The sequence below is a fragment of the Oryctolagus cuniculus genome, chromosome 6, assembly GCF_051225735.1.
Source record: "Oryctolagus cuniculus isolate XC-2025 breed Fujian yellow rabbit chromosome 6, ASM5122573v1, whole genome shotgun sequence".
In the NCBI taxonomy this organism is placed as follows: Eukaryota; Metazoa; Chordata; class Mammalia; order Lagomorpha; family Leporidae; genus Oryctolagus; species Oryctolagus cuniculus.
In genome coordinates, this window is record NC_142872.1 from 27,998,276 (window position 1) to 28,019,445 (window position 21,170).

The 21,170-nt window shown below is 42.9% G+C and overlaps 1 protein-coding gene across 9 annotated transcripts in view; it reads right to left on the reverse strand.

The window, feature by feature from the left end:
- Positions 1 to 21,170, reverse strand: part of SIL1 (SIL1 nucleotide exchange factor) — a 277,751-nt gene that overhangs the window by 40,294 nt on the left and 216,287 nt on the right. For 3 of the 9 annotated variants that reach the window (XM_089335932.1, XM_089335934.1, XM_089335935.1), the window contains one exon: positions 16,389 to 16,604. The exons of the other annotated variants lie outside the window; for them this stretch is intronic. In XM_089335932.1, coding sequence (XP_089192058.1) covers positions 16,535 to 16,604 — 70 coding nt within the window. In that variant the 3' untranslated portion in view covers positions 16,389 to 16,534. Of the gene's footprint in view, positions 1 to 16,388; positions 16,605 to 21,170 lie in introns of those variants that run through there. 9 annotated transcript variants of the gene reach the window in all.

The following is a 21,170-nucleotide window of genomic DNA, read 5'->3' on the forward strand; positions in this document are numbered from 1 at the left end:
CAGGAACAATTGAGTCCAGTTGATTTCTGATAGTGGACTGAATTTACAATTTGGAATTGTTTTTATTTTACATTCTTATTCTTTTTTTTTTTTTTTTTTTTTGACAGGCAGAGTGGACAGTGAGAGAGAGAGACAGAGAGAGAAAGGTCTTCCTTTGCCGTTGGTTCACCCTCCAATGGCCGCCGCTGCAGCCGGCGCACCGCGCTGATCCTGGCAGGAGCCAGGAGCCAGGTGCTTTTCCTGGTCTCCCATGGGGTGCAGGGCCCAAGCACCTGGGCCATCCTCCACTGCACTCCCTGGCCATAGCAGAGAGCTGGCCTGGAAGAGGGGCAACCGGGACAGAATCCGGCGCCCCAACCGGGACTAGAACCCGGTGTGCCGGCGCCGCAAGGTGGAGGATTAGCCTATTGAGCCACGGCGCCGGCTTACAATCTTATTCTAAAGAGGAGGGAGGCAGGGAAGACAGGCATCATGTTCTTTCCAGTATACAGGACCTCTGGACGTCTTCAGCTGGTCTTGAGGGTCTAAGCCCTCACATTCCTCTAAAGGGCAAGACATACCACTTCTGTAAATAGCCTGGCTCCCCAACAAACACTCTCAGTGGAGCCCTCTTGCCCACCCCAACTCCTTCCCCAGGCATTTGAGTATAGTCTCTTTACCAGGAAAATGACCATGAAAAGGGTCATTGCCCAACCAACTGGTCACCAGTGCCTGGAAGCACTCCCAGCTTGTCAGCAGGCTTCAGTAAGGCAAGTGCAAATAGCTGAGCTTCTTATTTTTACTTTTCACCGTTGCAAGGTGAAAGAATTTAAGTCTCTCCATGGTTCAAAGCTCCTGGTGGCCATGACACACCCAGCACAGCCCTTGTACCTGGTTCTCCAACACAGCAGAGGGGAGACACTGCAGTCAACGAGACCCGGCACGGGGCTTCTTGCTGCCTTAACAGATTCTGAACTCAAATTCTGAACTGCACAGACACAATCAGAACTAATGACACAGTCATTCCAAACTTAACATCAAAGATGTTTTGTGAGTCATACTGGCTCTAAAAAGCCACCAGTAATCACTTCTTAGACACAACAATCAAATACCACCTTCATTTAAACAATACATTATGCCTAGTAATAAGTCTAATTAATTGGAGCACTGTCATTTCTAAACATGGGTCAAGGCAAGCATATTCCCAAAAGCTTCCACCTGAGTCATTCTACAATAAAAACAATACCTCCTATGAAGCTCTTTATGGATGGATAAAGAAAGATACTCAAGATACTGTTAAATGGAAAAAAGTCAACTGTAGACTCCTGTTATCTACATTAAACTGATTTCTGTGCGAAAGCAGGGGGAAAACAATGTATGGCTGTATTTACTTGATGTGCATAAATAGCTCTACAACACTGGTTGCCCTGAGGGTAGCAAAGAAGGCAACACAGGGGCCACGCCTCTTGTACCCTTTGAATTTTGAGCCATGTGACTGTCTTGTCAAATCAGAGTTGAAGATATAAAATTTAAATTTAAGTGAATGTCATCACAAACACTAATCTGGACATTTACCAAAATACTACAGAGAAGTTCGGAGCACGTTTCACGGGGCAAATGAGATTTTGCATGGCTCAGCCCGAAGGTTTTAGTGAACCTCCATGTGTCAACCCCAAGAGCACAAGATCAGCCACAGCAGGAGAGGTGTGGGGCCACAAATGGTCAGCTGTGCATGTCTACAGAGAGGCCACAGCAGCAAAGAGGCAGGGGACGGGAGGTAAGGCAGGCTCGAAGGTTGGTGTGCAGCTCTTTTGTCCCATGAAGCATGACGAACTTGATAAACCCCCAAGAGCTTCTCACTTTTACAGAAAGGAGAATTGGCAGTTCATTTAAGTCAAAGTTCCCAGGGATTTCCAGGGCTGCAGGCTGCAGTTCCTCACACAAACATGTCACTCCTAAGCCCAGGGTTCTCTGACTAAAGGCCGCTATCTTAGCCTGAAAACTCAAGTGCTGTGGACTCGTCTCCTCAGGCTGGCTTCCAGCTGGCTCTGGGGTCTGGAACACTTCACCTCAGCACCCCGGGATTTGAGGCTCTTCCCTATAGCCACTGGCCTCTGCCTGGGGCTCTACAGCAACAGCCTCTGTGCTACAGGCCACAGGTCTGCCCCAGGGCCTCGCGACTCCCCAGCAAATTCACTCTGGGCCCACTTCCTGCCTGGCCTCTGTTTCTCTTTGAACGTCCATGCCCTTGACAATGTAGACCTGCACTGATCTTAAACAGTCTTCTGTCAAGATAGCAAGGACTATGAAAACACGCCTGCTCTGAGTCCAGGCACACAGGGACCACGGACGCCCCCAGCCTCCCAGCATAATTGCAAGCAGAAACCCTCTGCTGGAAGCATTTCGTCTCAACTCCTGCCACAAGTCAGAATGACCAGGTAAGCACAGAAGGTAAATGGCTGGGGTCAAGCGGGGGGACTTCTGGGGACTGAGCAAGCGGTTTTCCTCTTATTTTTCGTGTGCGTTCCAACTGGCTCTTTGTTCTTTCCAATCTCTAAGTGTTCTATGAAGGGTAGGCTCTGTGAAGGAAGACTCCAAAGTGCAAACCATCCTGTGCCTGTGCCTGCCTGTCAGCAACTGCAGGGAGGCCTGAGACACTCGGTTTTCTGGCACAGCGGCCAGATGCCCTGGATGGAGACTGGGGCACAGGATTCAGCAACAATCCTTTCTCAGCAGCCTGGCTGAAGTGGCAGTGGAATCAGGGCAACAGATTGAAAGCAGAACAAAAGCTCTGAGAAAATGGGATGGAAATAAATGAGCTCTAAACCTTGGGGTTGTGTATGCAGGCGAAATGCAGTGGGGGCTAGGAGGCAGCCTGGGAAGTCAGTCTCAGATTTCCCTGAAACAAAAGGAAGAGGAAATCCTTCAGTTACACAGCGTTGCAACAGCCTCTCTTACTCAGTAATGCTCATTAAACATTTCACACACATTCTGAATAATGGGAAGCAGACCTTGTACTGCAAGCCCCCAAAAGACACCCCTACCAGGTCTTCCACCTACGCTGCACAGGGCTCAAAGCAGGGCCACCTCCAGCAGGGGTAAGGTTAGTGCCCTCCCCTTGGCCTGTATCGATGTTCCTCTCTCAGTAATGGACTTCTGTTACCAGCAGCTGAGAGTCTGTGAGAGAAAACGTTGAACTGATCAAAATTCAATACACAAAACAGTCAAAAGCGCTGACTGGACAAGAGAGAATGCTGTATATATGGCACTGTGACTTAAATATCCCAGAAAACCATTCAGAAGGGGCACTGCTGTTCCAAAAGATGAACCAGAGCAGTAGAGTTTGAAAATACTCATATCGGGGTTAAAACAGTTCAGTTACTGAAAAGGCTGATGAGAGCTGTTCTCAGGGTTTGCTGCCAGTGAGTGGAAGCAGCCTGTGGATATGAGATTCCTAATGAGCCCCAACCCAGTGGGTCATGTCCAGGTGCCACTGGACACCTCTTAATGCAAAAGTGAGCCACGGAAGAAAGGTAGATACAGACTTAGGCAGCCTCATCCTGACCAAGAGTCTGTGCCATGAATCTAGCTGCTCCTTTCCTGGGTCATTCCCTATGTTCTCCGAATATCAAAGTCAAGAACTGTGTGACTAATTAAGAAAGACACCAGGGGCCCCATTCAAGTCCCTCAGAGGACAGGCTCTTTCTCTTCGAGTCCATTAGCTCTTCAAACCATAGAAAGAACATGAGTTGTGACATCAAAGCTCTGGGATTAAAGTGTAATCCTCCCATAAATTATCTGAATGCCCTTGGGCAAGCACCTTCCTCTCTAAAGTCAGAATATCATTACTCACTCTACGCCTTGTGAAGCACAGTCATCTGGTGCAGCAGTTAAGATGCCCCTTCAGTAGGCCTGCTCTCCACAGCAGAGTGCCTGGTTTGAGTTGCACCTCTGTTGCCAATCCAGCTTCCTACAATATGCACCCTGGTAAACAGCAGGTGATAGCTCAAGTACTTGGGTCTCCACTAACCACGTGGGAGACCCAATGTGAGCTGCAGGCTCCTGGCTTTGGCCAGGTCCAACCCAGGCTGTTGTGGGCATCTGGGGAGTGAACCAGTGAATGAAAGATCTTTCTCTGTCTTTGAAATAATTTTTTTTAAAAAAAGAGGTGTGGGAAGAGTATCTGAGACATTGTGTGTAAAAGCCCTATTCTGAACAGGCTGCCTCCCACAGCCAACTCACTTCACATGTACACATCTCACTGCATACCTGATACATGGTTGGTACAGTCCTCCTTGCTGTACTTATTCCCTCTGAAACTGAGTCACTAATAAATTCTCAGGTTAACTTTGCAAATCTCAAAAAAATTAGGAAATTTTATGCTAAATTATTTCAGAGCAAAAATAAGTGTTCTCGTTTTCTCTCTCTCTCTTACTTACTTAACCTAACTGTGACAGGAACTCCACATGGTCCTCCATGAACTTTTCCCACGCTCATATAGTAGCAGAACTTTGGGCAAATACAATTCAAAGATATCTCTCAGCCTCTGTAATTGTAAACAGATTGTAAACAGAATCATCTCTGACAGCTTCACAGATATGCTTTATGAGACTTTTTTTTTTTTTAAGATCAATTTATTTATGAGAGGGAGACAGAGACAGAGAAAGCAAGTGAGTGCACACTTCCATCCGCTGGTTCATTCCCCAAATGGCCAGAAGAGCAAGGCCAAGTTGAAGGCTTAAGCCAGGAACCCCACCTTGGTCTCCCATATGCGTATCAGAAGCCCAAGCACTTGGGCCATCTACCATTGCCTTCCCAGGTGCATTTGCAGTAAACTGTATAGGAAGTGGAGTAGCTGGTACTCCAACTAACAGTCTGATACAAGACGCCACCATTGCAAGCAGCGGCTTAATCTGCTGTACCACAAAATTGGCCGCCTAAGAGACTTCTGTGCCCTTTGCCTCCCTTCTATGTCCCTTCTCCTACACTGCTCTCTGGAAGGTAGATACTGCCAAGTTTGCTAATGAGGACAGGGTAACTCCTTAGGGATAGCATAATAATGCAACTGGAAGGAACCCAAGGTCTCAGGGTCTACTGAGTGGAGGGCTGCCACACCAGCCCTAAGCTGTTGACCAGAACCTGTCTTCTTTATGCCATTTTCTGTTGTAGCCAAACTCATAATGTCCTGACCAAAACCAGATATATCCTATCACTTAATCGCATTCTCTTGACTGCTGTAACCAACAGAATACAGCAAACATGACAGGATGAACGTGATACGTGGATGTGTTTATGCTACATAAGACTGTAACATCGGTTTTGCTGAGAAATTCTATCCCCTGCTGACATCAAAGAAGTAAGCTGCCAATGGTGATCTGCTTATGAAGATGTCCATGTGGCAAGAAAGTAAGGGCAGACTCCAGCAGCAAGAAACCTAGGCCTCCAGCCCAACAACCTGCAGAGAACTGAGTTCCACCAAAGATCACGTGAGCTTATAAGGGGGTTTTGCCCAGACAAGCCCCACCTCCAGCTCCCCCTGACATCTTGGACTGAAGCTAAGTCATGCCTGGACTCCTGACTCCTAGGAACTAGATGTAAGCATGTGCTGTTTTTAAGTCACTAAGTTTGCAGTAAAGTCACTAAATTGGCAGCAATTTATTATACAGCAACAGATAACTAATACAGTGACCAAGAAAATGTATTACAGAAATATAAGAATGATTCACTATTTTGTGATACATTTCACCCGAAGAGAGTCACAGGAGTCACAGAAGAGAGTCACAGGAGAAGTGTATTATGTGGTCATCTTAGAAAGAAAAGTAAAAATAAATACATAACAAAGGCCCTTGATGAAAATGAAATTGATATAAAAATATTTAATATAACATATCTACTTAACCCACACACATATACAAATGGATATATACACAAACACAAGCAAATAGAGCATCATGCATAATTATAGAAGACCAAAGCACTCCTGTGAAGAATATCAAAACTACAGCTAAAAAAAGGAAAAAATTATTATTTTTGCAGGCATTACGACTGTATAAATAAAAGAATGAGCTGAAAAGCTATTTAAAAGTAGAGGTGATTGAGTAAGCTAGTTAGCAATATTTTTTTAAATCAATAACCAATTCTCATTTCCAAAGATGGTGAGTTAGAATATACAAATCAATCCATCTTTTGAAAATAAACAAGCAAGCTAAATAAAATATTTTAAAATTCTCCCTGTAAGCATCCAAAGCAATACGCTAAGTAGGAACTGCCAGCCAAAAATTACAGAGAAAGGAAACCCAGAGAGGTGACTAGAGTATTACAGGCACAGACTCACAGACTCAGGTAAACTCGGGTTTTGGCTTTGGCAATCTTTAAGGAGCAAGGGGCATCCATCAGGGACAAGAGTCACAGAAAGGGTAAAATTCCCCCAGCATTCTACAAACACAGTCTTCAGGGTTCCAGCTTAAAGGTGAATCAGAAGGGTATAAGGGCGGGGGGGGGGGGGGGAAGGAGTGGGGGAGAGATAAGAACGCAAAAACTGAAGCTGTGCAGTTAAAGTTAAGGCCACAATCCAGCCTTCATGTATTTTTACACCTTGGTTACACCCCTTGGGTGGTCTGGAACATCTCAACCTCTAAAGTTGATTTGAGATGGTCCCAGATAGTTAATTACCTCCAGGAACCTGGCAGAAGTGGACACAAATCCTCTCAGAAGGAACAAACTTTGCTTTTTAGGCCCTAAGCCATTTTTTCAAAAGCAGTAAGTGGTGAACAGAAACAAAACAAAACAAGAAAACCAAGCAAGGACAGACCTTTAGCCTAGTAGGCAAGATGCTAGTTGAGATACCCACATTCTGAACTTAAGTGTATGGCTTCATACAGCTTCAATTCTTGTCTCTCTCACTCCACATTCTAGATTTCAGCTTCTTGCAAATTCAAACCCTGAGAGGCAGCAGATGATGGCTCAAAGGATTGGGTCCTTGACACCCATGGGGGAGACCTGGAATGAGTTACCAGCCCCAGCTTCCAGCTTCAGCCTAGCCCCATCCTGGTTGCTGAGGCCCTTTAGGGGATAAACCAGTAGATGAGAGGTCTGTCTCTCTGCCAGAAATTTTGAATAAAATAAAATAACCAAGCACATGAAGAAAGAAGGCAAACTAGCAGAAACACACCTGGAATTATAAGACATAGATTATGGCCCGCGCCGTGGTTCACTAGGCTAATCCTCCGCCTTGCGGCGCCGGCACACGGGGTTCTAGTCCCGGTCGGGGTGCTGGATTCTGTCTCAGTTGCCCCTCTTCCAGGCCAGCTCTCTGCTGTGGCCAGGGAGTGCAGTGGAGGATGGCCCAAGTGCTTGGGCCCTGCACCCCATGGGAGACCAGGAAAAGAACCTGGCTCCTGGCTTCGGATCAGCGCGATGCGCCAGCCGCAGCGCGCCGGCCACAGCGCGCCGGCCGCGCCGGCCATTGGAGGGTGAACCAACGGCAAAAGGAAGACCTTCCTCTCTGTCTCTCTCTCTCTACTGTCCACTCTGCCTGTCAAAAAATTAAAAAAAAAGAGAAGAAAAAAAAATAAGACACAGATTACAAAATAACTGAATCTGCCTGTCAAAAAAAAAAATACATATCTGAAGTGATCAGGAAACAGTAAAAAACAGATACACCATATATTGACAAAGACGAAAACAAAACTTCTAAACATTAGAAATACATAGAAATCCACAATTAAACATTTAATAGATCCAATAGATTAGATCTGTTGGATAGAAATAGATTTTGGATAAATTATAAAAAGAAAAAATAACTGGCAAATAGGTCACAAAATTATCCAGATTTCATAGGAGATGTACACAGATAGGAAATTCAGAGAAACTGGCTCAGAAATATTGAATACTGAGTAAGAAGAGCTAAGGTATGTTTAACTGATATTTCAGAAAGACAGGAAAGAGAAAGGAGCAGAGATAACATTGGGAGAGATAATGACTGAAAGTCTTCACAAACTATATGAAAGACACAAATCCAGACCGAGTAAGTTCAACAACCTCCAAGAAGAAAATTAAAAAAAAAAAAAATACAACCATATACCTCTTCATTGCAAATGAACAGAAAAACAGAGAAAATCTTAAAAGCAGTTGCAGGGGCACCATTTTTTAAAAAGCGAACAAAGTTGTTAGTGATAGCTAACTTTAACAGCAATAATAAAAGACAGAATGCAACATTTGCATAATTGGCTGAAAGAAAACACATCATAAAATTCTATATCAAGAGAAAGTATCTTAGAAAATAAGAACAAGATTAACATATTTTAAGACAAATAAAATACTTTGGCACCATATTTGTATCTGTGTGTGTATAAATGCACATATGTATGTGTATGAAACCTATACAGAAATGAAAAATAAGAGTCCTTTGGGGCCAGTGCTGTGGTGCCATGGGTTAAAGCCCCAGCCTACAGCACCGGCATCCCATATGGGCACTGGTTCTAATCCCAGCTGCTCCTCTCTGATCCAGCTCTCTGCTATGGCTTGGGAAAACAGTATGAGATGGCCCAGGTGTTTGGGCTCCTGCACCCACGTGGGAGACCTGGAAGAAGCTCTTGGCTCCTGGCTCTGGATCAGCTCAGCTCTATATGTAACTCCGTCTTTCAAATAAATAATATCTTATTTATTTATCTGAAAGGCAGAGCTACAGAGAGGCAGAGGCAGAGAGACAGAGAGTTCTTCCATCTGTTGGCTCACTCCCCAGATGGCCGCAATGGCCAACCTGAGCCAACCTGAGGCCAGGAGCCAGAAAATTCCTCTGGTCTCCCACGTGGGTGCAGGGATCCAAGCACCTGAGCCATCTTCTGATGCTTTCCCAGGCCACAGCAGAGAGCTGGATTGGAAGTGGAGCAGCTGGGACTCAAACAGGTGTCCAAATGGGATGCCAGTTCTGCAGGCGGCAGCTTTACCCATTATGCCACAGTGTCGGTCCATAAAATAAATCTTAAAAAAAAAAAAAAAAAAAGAGTCCTTTAATACTAAAAACTCTATGCATGTCAAACAATTAGACACAACCGAAGGAAGAACCTGTTAACCAGAAAATAAAGTGGAAGAAATCATCCATGTGGACACAGAAAAAATGAAGAAATAAAAAATACAAAAAAATAATGGAGACGTTAGGAATAGATGACCTAATACAGTCCTCAAATAGAGAAAATGGAGGAGAGCCACTGAAGCAGGTAATAATGGTGATAAATCAGCGGTGAGTAAACCAGCAAATGGAAGAGTTCTGGCTCGCTCTCTTTGACTTTCAAGTAAAGTGAAAATTTAAATAGTAAATGCATAACAAGTTTATTTTGATGCAAGAAATTTTTGAAATCCATGCAGTTCTTGTCATAATACACATTTCCCATGACCTTTTAAAGATCCCTTCCATGCATGGATTTTGAATTTTTTTTTGCAGCAAAGCAAACTTATCTTAATTCCATGTCCTACAAACTTTCTGAGAAATCTTCACCTAAGTACCCTGATTACATATAAAATATAAATACCTACTCAAAAATAAAAGTTCCATGGAAAATGGGCAAAACATATTAAGAGGAAGTTTTAGAGGGAGGCAGCCCTGATAGCAAGACAACATACAAAAAGATACTCACAGATCCCAAAGGAACAATAAATCTCCCAGCTGTATGCATAGTGTGATCCCAATTATGGGGAAAAAATACTCAACCTCTACAGCAGTCAGAGAAGAGAAAATGTGAAAGAATGAGATACCATGCTGTACCCAACAGATGAGCAAAAAACCACAACTCTAATGATTTGAAGGACTGACAAAGATCTGAGAATTAAAGACTCAAACACAGGAAAGGTTTATCTCCACCAGCAATCATTTGGAAAACAATCTGTCATTGTCTACTTGTAAATGAAGAGCCTATGACTTAGCAACTCCACTTTTATTTTTTTAACTTTTATTTAGTAGATATAAATTTCCAAATTACAGTTTATGGATTACCATGGCTTTCCCCCACTCCATAACTTCCCTCACACCCACAACCCTCCCATCTCCCACTCCCTCTCCCATTCCATTCACATCAAGATTCATTTTCGATTATATACAGAAGATCAATTTAGCATATATTAAGTAAAGATTTCATCAGTTTGCCCCCATACAAAGTGCCAAATACTGTTTGAGCACTAGTCATATCATTAATTTACTTTGAACTACACATTAAGGACAGAGATCCTACATGGGGAATAAGTGCACAGTGACTCCTGTTGTTGACTTAACAAATTGACACTCTTGTTTAAGGCGTCAGCAATCTCCCCAAGCTCTTGTCTTGAGTTGCCAAGGCCATGGAAGCCCCCTGAGCTCGCTGACTTTGATCTTCTTTCGACAAGGCCATAGTCAAAGTGGAAGTTCTCTCCTCCCTTCAGAGAAAGGTACCTCCTTCTTTGATGGCCCGTTCTTTCCACTGGGATCTCACTCACAGAGATCTTTCATTTAGGTGGTGGTGGTGGTGTTGTTGTTGTTGTGTTTTTGTTTTTTTTTTTTTTTTTTGCCAGAGTGTCTTGGCTTTCCTTGCCTAAAATACTCTCATGGGCTCTTCAACCAGATCTGAATGCCTTAAGGGCTGATTCTGAGGCCAGAGTGCTGTTTAGGACAACTGCCATTCTATGAGTCTGCTGTGTATCCTGCTTCCCATGTTGGATTGTTCTCTCCCTTTTTCATTCTATCAGTTATTATTAGCAGACACTAGTCTTGTTTATGTGATCCCTTTGACTCTCAGACCTATTATTATGGTCTATTTTGACCTGAAATTGATCACTTGGATTATCATCACTGTTGATGTACAATACTATATCCCTTTTAGTATTTTTGTTTGTTCTACTTAATGCCATTGGTTGAGCTATGTAATTAACACAAAATTATTCTTAGGTGTTTAAAGTTAACTGAAAAGTGATCTCTGTTAAATATAAGAGTGGGAATAAGAGAGGGAGGGGATGTACAATTTGGGACATGCTGAAGCTGACTTGCCCCAAGTGGTGGAGTTAGAAATATGCCAGGGGATTCCTATCCCATCAAGGTAGCAACTCCACTTTTAGGCACATACCCTAGAGAAGGGCTTGCATATGTACCCAAGGAGTTCGAACACTCATTGCAACACTGTGTGTAACAGTGAAAAACTGGCAGCTACCTCAAAGCCCATCAATAAGAAGATGAGCAAAACAAACCCCAAACAATGGAATGTTACACAGAGCTATATGTAACAACACAAAAAACTATTAAAACTATTTATGTATTTTTATTTAATATGTGAATACTTCAAAAAGTTCATGGAAGGGCAGGCATTTGGTACAGTGTTTAAGTTGCCACTTGGGACACCAGGACCCATTTTGGAGTCCCTGGGTTCAACTCCTGTCTCTACTTCCAATGCAGCTAACTTGCACGCTGAGAAGAAGTATGTGATGGCTCCAGTACTTGAGTCCCTGAAATCACATGAGAGACCTGGATAGAGTACCAGACTCCTGGCTTCAGCATGGCCCAGCCCTAACCACTGTGGGCATTTGAGAAACGAACCAGTCAGTGGAATATATCTCTTTCAAATTAATTAATTAATTATTTTCAAAAGTTCACAGAAAAATGGAAATAAAATTGAAATTCATGCACTGCTTTTTCGTAATACACATTTTCCATGAACTTTGTAGAGACCTTTCATGTGTATATATACGCACGTGTACCACACAAAATAAAAACAAATAAATAAAACACAAAGATGAAACACTAAATTCAGAACACTGGTTATGCCAGGGGGAGGAGAAATGTAAACTGGAAAAGGTTATGACAGTGTCTTCTATGTCTAATATGCTATGATTTTAAAAAACCTAAAGCAAACATAGCAAATTTTAGTTTATTGAGTCTGGGTAGCAAGGCCAACACTGTGGCACAGCAGCTGAAATTGTTGCTTAGGACACCTGTTACCTATATTAGAGCGTGAGTTTCAGCCATGCCTCCTCTGTGCTTCAGACCGGCTTTCTGCTAATGGAAGGGATGGATTTATAGCCAGTGGATGATGGGTTCCTGCCGTTCATGTGGGAAATCCAGATGGAGTTTCTCATTGCTGACTTCAGCCTGGTCTAGTTCTGGATATTAAAGACATTTGGGGAGTGAACCAACAGATTTCTCCCTTTCAAATATATCTTTAAAAAAATATGGGTACCAAACGAAACATTTTCTGAACTCTTCTTTGTGTCTGGAAATATTTCCCATGTTAAAGCAATATGAAAAATTACATATTTTCTCAGAAAGGCTTTATTAAGTATGTCATAAAAAAACAAAACAAAACAGGGGCCAGTGCTGTGGCACAGTAAATTAATCCTCTGCCTGTGGTGCCGGCATCCCATTTGGGCATCAGTTCTAGTTCTGGCTGCTCCTCTTCCAATTCGGCTCTCTGCTGGGTCCTAGGAGGGCTATGGAGGATGGTCCCGGTGCTTGGGCCAACACTGCATTTGCGTGGGAAACCCAGAGAAGCTACTGGCTTTGGCTTCAGATTGGCCCAGCTCCAGCCACTGTGGCCATTTGGAGAGTGAACCAGCAGGTGGAATACTTTTCTGTCTCTTCCTCTCATGGTCTTTAACTCTACCTCGCAAATAAATAAAGTCTCTAAAAAATATAGAAAGCATGAAATAATACATTATCAGAGTTCTCTAATATATTTAACTTCCACATGAAAATCATCATAAATAACGCTCAAAAAATACAAACTTGAAAAAAATTTAAAACATAAAAAGTGAATCCCTAAAATATAAATATTGCTGTTGTTTCTAACAATGTCATGAGGCACAAACTGCTCCTCTTAATTCTGTCTCCTCTGAAAGGGCAGTTTCTGAGGTCGCGGTGTGACACGTGTTCTGGTCCTGGGAGGGCTCCTCTCACCTCTGTTGCTCCCTGGTCGCCTTGGGAAGATGAGTCCCTCCACAGTCTGTGCTGCAGATCAGTCCGTGAAGTTCCTTCCCAGGGGCTTTTCACCACAACCTGAACTGTTGTGTTTTTTTTTTTTTTTTTTTTTTTTTTTTAAGATGTATTTATTTATTTGAAGGACACAGTTATAGAGAGGCAGAGACGGAGAGTGAGAGAGAGAGGTCTTTCATCCACTGGTTCACTCCCAAAATGGCCACAACAGCCAGAACTTGGGAATATGAAGCTAAGAGCTTTTTCTGGGTCTCATACGCGGGTGCAGGGGCCCAAGGACTAGGACCATCTCCTACTGCTTTCCCAGGCCGTATCAGAGAGCTGGATTGGAAGAGGAACAGCCGGGACTCGAACCAGTGCTCACAGAGGATGCCGGCACTGCAGACAGTGGCTTCACCCGCTATGCCACAGCACCGGCCTCTGAACTGTTTTTGAGAGTGTTCCTAGGTTTCAACTTCAGCATGATCTGTTGCAAATAAACTGAGTTCCTTTGGGACAAGATCAGGAACGATCTATTTAATGGCCCACTTCTCCCCCAGGAAAAACCTCTGATTTAGGACTCTAACTTAAGTGGGACACAACGACAAACCTCTCTCCCAGGGACGCCCCCAACACCAGAAGCTTGCATGCTCAGTAGGTTGGGGGATGCAGCCAGAGAGCCTCTAAGCTTTCCTTTCCCAGCATGAAACCTCCATCTCAGGAGTCAGGGTGAAGCCAGTCAGGACCCCAGGATTCTCAGTGTACCACAGCCAAGGAGAAGCCTCCATTCTAAAGAGGGTGGGCTGAAGAAGGGCGCCCCCTCAAATTCCTAAGTGCGTTAAATGGACTTGGCCTCAGCAACAGGTAGTCTGGCATAAAAAGAGAAATGCTAACCTGCTCCTTCCGGAGAGAAAGCTCTCCAACTGGGAGCTGGAGGGAGGGGAGCCTGAGGCGCTTTTGAATGGAGTCTGCACTTCAGGAAGCTTAACTGGGGATGGAGGGGGTGGTTGTATCTAAAACACAGAGCCTCATCTTTCACACCAAATTTCATAATTCCCTTGAACAGATGTTTCTATATTTACTGTTTGCCCATAGGATCATTTCTAGAGGCTTTCTGCAAACAAAAAATAATTGTCACCAGTTTCCCTGGTGAGTGGGGGTCAACACAGCTCCTCACACTGTCAGGTTAGAAGGTGGTCTCTGTTTTATCATCCAAATGTCTTATGGCACTAAGTGTCTTTCCATACAAATCCTCGAGAATTAAAAAAAAAAAAAAAAAAAAAGAGGACAAGAGAGAAAAACTAAGGCCCGGCAGGAAGTAATAAAGGAAGAACTTGGGAAACAGCAAGGGAAGCCCATCTGGCCCTCTCCCCACCAAGCTCTGTAGCTCCACTTCCTAAGCCCATGACAGGCACATACCAAGAAACTTGGCAGACCTGCAACACCTCTAGCTTTGCGAAGCACTGCGGATTGCTGCTTGAGTCTAGATGTCTACTGTGGAATGCACATGGGGTCAAGAAGGAAACGTCAAAGCCAACGGCACCATGGTGTGAAATAATCATTGCCTAGAAGTGCTGAAATGACATAGGAGCCCTCTAGATCTCTGGCCAACCAGCAACTAAGTGAAGCACAGTTAAGAGCCATATTTTCTCTCTTTTTGTCACTCTGCTACTACATAGCTAATCAGTCTTTTCACTGCCTGTTTTTACTTCTACTTACATTTTAAATTTTGTTTCATCTAGTTCAAAGGCAGAGTGACACAGAGTGAGAGTAAGAGGAAGACAGAGAGGAGGAAAGAGAGAAATCTCCCCTCCAAGGCTTCACTCCTCAAATGCCTGCAACAGTCAGGACTGGGCCAGGTGCAAGCTAGGAGCTCAGAACTCCATTTGGGTCTCCCATGTGGATGGCGGGGGCCCGAGCATTTGAGTCATCATCTGCTGCTTACCACGATGCATTAGCAGAAAGCTGCATTGCAAGTGGAGTAGCCAGGACTGAAACCAGCACTTGGGTGTGGGGACATAGGCATCCCAAGCAGAGGTTTAACCCACTGTACCATAACACCCAACCCTGTCTGCTTTGATAGCCCTAAGTTTCTGTGGTTTCACTATGTTGGTAGAAACAAATTTCTTCTTAATCATGGTACTTAAGATTCAACGAAATTCTAGAATCAGAATTCAGCTCTCTCATCAATTTTAGAAAATTTTACAAAACTCTTTAAACACAGCCTATCCCACATTCTCTTTAACCATCTGAAACTCACTTTAGATCTTTTCATTCTATTGTCCACATCTGTTAACCTTTTTCCTTTTTAAATTTTTCTATTCAACTGTCGATGTTGCACTTTCATTTTGATTCTATATTCCTGTTCACTTAATTACTCTTAGCTATGTTGAAATAGTTGTTTACCTTGTTGACTTAATTCCTAATTGCAGTTATTAAATTACCTACTCCTAGAAGTTCCATTTGCAAATCAACCTAAGTGTCCATCAATGGATAAATGAATAAAGAAAACGGAACACACACAATGAATTACTATTTGGCCATAAAAAAGAAGGAAATCAAATCATCTGTAACAACATGGATGAACCTGGAAGACATCATATTAAAGTAATATGAAAATAAGCCAGGTACAGGAAGCGAAGTAATATACGATCTTTCTCTTAGGTAGAATATTAAGAAGTTAACCCCATAGAAGCAAAGAGTTCATAGAAGTAGAGAGTAGAATGGTGGTTATCAGGGGCTGAAGTGACTGGAAGGGGCAGAGTATGTTGTGATACTGGTCAAAGGATACAAAAATTCTATTAGAAAGGAGGACTGAGCCTAAGAGATTTATTGTACAACATGATGACTGTAGGTAATATGTTGTAGTCTTGAAATAAGCTAAACGTGAAGGTAAATCATTTCTCACCACAAAAATAACCATGTGAAGTAACACACATTCTAATTACTTAGTCATTCCACAATGTATATATCAGGGAGTCTTCAAAAACTGTGGAAAATGTTTATCATGAAAAAAACTACATACAAATTTCAATTTTTTGCAGCAAAAAAACCTTATCTTTTAATTCCACTTTCCATGAACTTTCTGAAGTTCTCTTGTACAGAATAAATACAGCTTTTGTGTGTATGTGTGTGTGTGTGTGTGTGTTGACAAGCAGAGTGGACAGTGAGAGAGAGAGACAGAGAGAAAGGTCTTCCTTTTTCTGTTGGTTCACCCCCCCAATGGCTGCTGCAGCTGGCGTGCTGTGGCTGGCACACCGTGCTGATCCGAAGCCAGGAGTCAGGTGCTTCTCCTAGTCTCCCATGTGGGTGCAGGACCCAAGCACTTGGGCCATCCTCCACTGCCCTCCCGGGCCACAGCAGAGAGCTGGACTGGAAGAGGAGCAACTGGGACAGAATCTGGCTCCCCAACCGGGACTAGAACCCGGGTGCCTGCGCTGCAGGCAGAAGATTAGCCTAGTGAGGCACGGCGCCAGCCAAATGCAGTTTTTTAAAAAATATTTATTTGAAAGGCAGAGTTACAGAGAGAGAGAATTTCTTCTACCTGCTGGTTCACTATCCAGATGCCCCCAAAGGGCAGGGCTCGGCCAGACTGAATCCAGGAGCTCAGAACTCCATCTGGGTCTCTCACATGGATGGCAGGGGCACAGGCACTTGGGTCATCATCCACTGCCTTCCCAGGCACATTAGCACGGATCTGGATGTGAAGCAGAGCAGATGGGACCTGAACTGGCACTCCAATATGGCATGTTGCAAGCAGCAGGTTAACCCACTACACCATAAAACCAGCCACCAAATATTTCTTCTTTCAACATATTGAAATAATTACTTTATACTCTGTACCTTCAGAATTTTATTGCCTATAGTGAAGAAGATCTGATTTTATTGTTTCTGCTCTTTCACATGTAGTGTCTTATTGTGTGTGCACTTTGTGATATACTCTGATTGTGAACTCAGGATCACTGTAAGCTTTCTACTTGTGGGGACGCTTCGAAGCCTGTATTTAAGTTCCTCCAAAGAGGATTCATCTAAGCTTCTACAAGCAACTTGGAAATTCTGGCAATATGGAACTGCATTAAAAACAAAAATTTTTCTCAGGAAATTTTTTCATCTGTGTTCTAAAGTGAGAGAATGGTATAATAATCCTCCATGATCCCTTCACTTGACTTTAAAAATCATGAAGTTAGGGCCAGTTTCAACCATATCCAACCCACCCATCTCCTCCAGATAGCACATATAAAGCAAAACTCAGACATGCTATTATTAACCTATAAAATTTCTAAAAGGACTATTTGAAAAGTACAGTTTTGGGGGCTGGCATTGTGGTACAGTGGGTTACTATACTACTTTGTGACACCATTATCCGATATGAGCGATGGTTCATGTCTCAGCTGCTCCATTTCTGATCCAGTTCCCTGTTAATGCACCTGGGAAAGCAGCAAGATGATGGCACAGTGCTTGGGGCCCTGCCACCCATATGAGAGACCTTGATGGAGTTCTAGGCTCCTGGCTTTGGCCTGGCCAAGACTTGGATGTTTTGGCCATTTGGTGAGTGAACTACCAGATGGGAGATATCTTTCTCCCACTCTTCCTTTGGAATAAAATAAATAAATAAAAAAAAAAACAAAAAACACAAGTTTCACACTAAAAACTTCTAATAATATCAAACAAGCATTTAAATTTTCTCAATGCTCTCTTCATTGATTTAAAGTATCTTTTAACTTACTGGTTTTACTCCATCTCTTTGCTTATATTTTGTGTTAACTTGATGGAAAACCCAGTAGCTAGTCCTATAGTTTCCCTGTCTTGCTATTGCCTAACCCATGTTCCTAGTATTTTTTTTCCCTATAAGATTTTTTTAAAAAAATTAATATTATTTGAAAGGAGAGAGAAAGAAAAATTAACAGATCTCCCCTCTGTGGAATCACTCTCCAAATGCTCACAACAGCTGGGTTTGGGCAAGTCCAAAGACAGGAACTGGGAACTCAAATCAAGTCTTCCACATGGGTGACAGGGATCTATCTATTTAAGCTATCACCTACTGTGCCTCCCAGGGTGGGCATTAGCAGGAAGATGCAATTGTAAGCAAAGTTGAGATTTGAACCCAGGCACTCCAGAGGAGATGTGGGTGTCCCAGGCAACATCTTAACTACTATACCAAATGCCCACCCCAGTATTTCCTTTAAATTAAAAGTGGGGGCCGGTGCCGTAGCTCAATAGGCTAATCCTCCACCTAGCGGTGCTGGCACACCGAGTTCTAGTCCCGGTCAGGGCACCGGATTCTGTCCTGGTTGCCCCTCTTCCAGGCCAGCTCTCTGCTGTGGCCAGGGAGTGCAGTGGAGGATGGCCCAAGTGCTTGGGCCCTGCACCCGCATGGGAGACCAGGAGAAGCACCTGGCTCCTGCCTTTGGATCAGCGCGGTGCGCCAGCCACAGTGCGCCAGCCGTGGCGGCCATTGGAGGGTGAACCAACAGCAAGAGGAAGACCTTTCTCTCTGTCTCTCTCTCTCACTGTCCACTCTGCCTGTCAAAAAAAAATAAATAAATAAATAAAAATGTGGGATCAAGAAGTTTGAACAAATTTCTATTTGGTTTTCTATCAGGAATACTTCATGTGTGGTGAGGTACTTTTAGTAGGCATATCAAACTCAGTTTCCTTAGGTAACAGATTTGCAGGCAGGCTTACAGGGGAGTGTTCTTGGGTACAACACCTGTGAAGAGGGAGGGAAGCAAGATGAGGCCATAGGAAGAGCTGAACTACGGTGAGGCTGCAACAGATGTCTTAAGTGATCCCACAGCGTCCTGTGGAGCTAGGGTGGTCTTTCAGAGCTACCTCCTTTGAGACAAGAATGGAAGTGCTTTGAACTTTGCTTTGTGATGGAAAGGGCCACCATCTTGCACAAGGTAGCTTCCTTCTGGATTAAGTGAGTTAAGAGAGTCTTGAACAGCCAATACTCCCAGATCTTGGGGAATAACTGCCTCAGCCCTCAAGGGAATCTGGATATGAACCACATTACCCACTACAAGGCACATAATGTATGACTGAATTTCTTCCTGTAGCACCAGCAGCTATGGAGATGCTTAGATCCCCTAATTTCATAGAGATTATAAAACTGTGGTAGTCTCATTATTTCATTCTTATCTCTTTTATCAAGAATTTCAACTATTTGTTTACTCAGAGGTTCAGGGTTCAGTTTGTATCAGAAAGTAAGATAAATACCATTTCGTATTTTTGATTATGAATTGGTTTCTTCCCTAGTACCCTCCAAAGATGACCATGAGGTAGAATTTTTTTTTTTTTTTTAGTGTCATGAAGAACTTGGGAGACCCAAACATATTTTATTTTCCTCATTCATTGCAGTTTTGTCCATCTTGGAACTTGACATGTCCCATCTTTGGCCAATGGGAACCTTTCAAGTTGACTCCTGAGTTCTTTTATTTTTTTACAGCCAGACGGAATTTATTCAGAGAAAATAAATTCGCAGAGGTGGGTGACCAACTGCCAGTGTAGACATGATGGAACACGTGGCAGAAGGTCAACTCCTAAGTCCTTTACACAAAACCATACTAGTTTTCGGGAGCTTCCTGGCCTTCTACTTTGACAAGATGAATAAGGTTCATGGTGCACATTTTACTCCAAAACATGAAATCAGTCATTTCTCCAGGAAATCATCAGTCTTTGTAATGGAAAAACTCCATTTTAGAGGAAAATGTTATTTAGACAACATAATCTGGGAGTCAAGGGTGGTCACTGTTACTGTGTTTGCCTGTTTTCTAAGGACAGGACTAAAACACACATCTAAAAATTCTTAAATTTTTTGATTTATTTACTTGAAAGGCAGAGACATGAGACAGAGATCTCCTGTTGGTTCACTCTCAAAATGCCCACAACAGCTGGGGCTGGGTCTAGGTCAAACCCAGAAGCTGGGAACTTCATCTAGGTCTCCCATCAGGGTGGCAGGGACCCAACAACTTGGGCCATAACCTACTGCCTCCCAGGGTGCATATGAAAGCTGGAATCAGGAGCAAAGCCTGGACTCAAACCCAGGCACCCTGGTGTGGGATATGGTGTTTAAAGTGGCATCTTAATTACCAAGCCAAGTGTCCATCACCAAAATATTATTTTTTTTTTAACAACAACAAAAACACCTCATTATGAGTTCATACCATTACTGCCAATTCAACTTCAGGACAATGGGGGGTTTAACCCAGTCCCTAATTTGAGATCAGTATCTTCCTTCTGTCATACTGAAATCCTGGTTCTCAGAGATGCTCAGAATACTCACAAACAGTCTCAGAATAACACCAATGCCACTGTGAACAACCGGGTTTCTGGAAAGTTTTGCAGGTTTTTTGGTCCTTGTCTTGAAATCACACAAAATATTTTCTCCCTGTATATTTTTGTCACATTTGTTTTTTCTTGCTTCTGAATTTGAAGATTTAAATTTTTTAAATTATGTAAAATATTTGCATGGTTGCAAAGATCCTCTCCCCATAGTAGACACTTACCTATCGTTTTTAAAATATAAGCATATATATACAATTACTAGCATTTTATTCATAGTTTTCTCTATCTTTTTCATGTAATAATATATCTTGAAATAGATAGCAACATTCTTTATTATGCTGAAAAACTTTTCAATCTTTTTAATAACTGTATAATACCCCCATAGAATAAATTAAATAATTCATTCAATCCTTTCTGTAGGGATGGACGTCTCAGTCATTTCCTGACTTTTGCTGGTACAAACAGTGCTATCATGAATGACTATGAGCACACAGTCTTTTTCTCTTTTCACCAATACAGTTTAGAAGTAGAATCCAGGAAATGTCAATGCTATTTCAAAGGGTAAAAATGTTCACTACCCATTGCTGACTGCCCTGTGATAAGGGAGTGCTGACTTACAATTCCACCTGCAATGTCTGAGAAGCTATCTCCCTACAGGTTCACAGACAGAGGTGCTGTCAACTTCTGGGCTTGTGCCAGCACAGTGGGTGAGCAACAGGTCTCAGCCTGGTTTAGGTGGTCTTTCTCTTCACATGAGTGAAGTTAAGCATTCTTTTGTGTGGTTAAGCCATCTTTATAGCTTTAATTCCATAAATGTATTTGTCTATCCTGTTTTTCTACAAGGTTGTTAGTGTGTTTGTTCTCCATTTTTAGAGAGTAATGGTAGAAAAATTAATGCTATGTCTGTGATACAGGTTCCAAACTTTTTTTTCCCCCAGTTTATTATTTTTTTGAGATCATTATAAACTGAATTCTC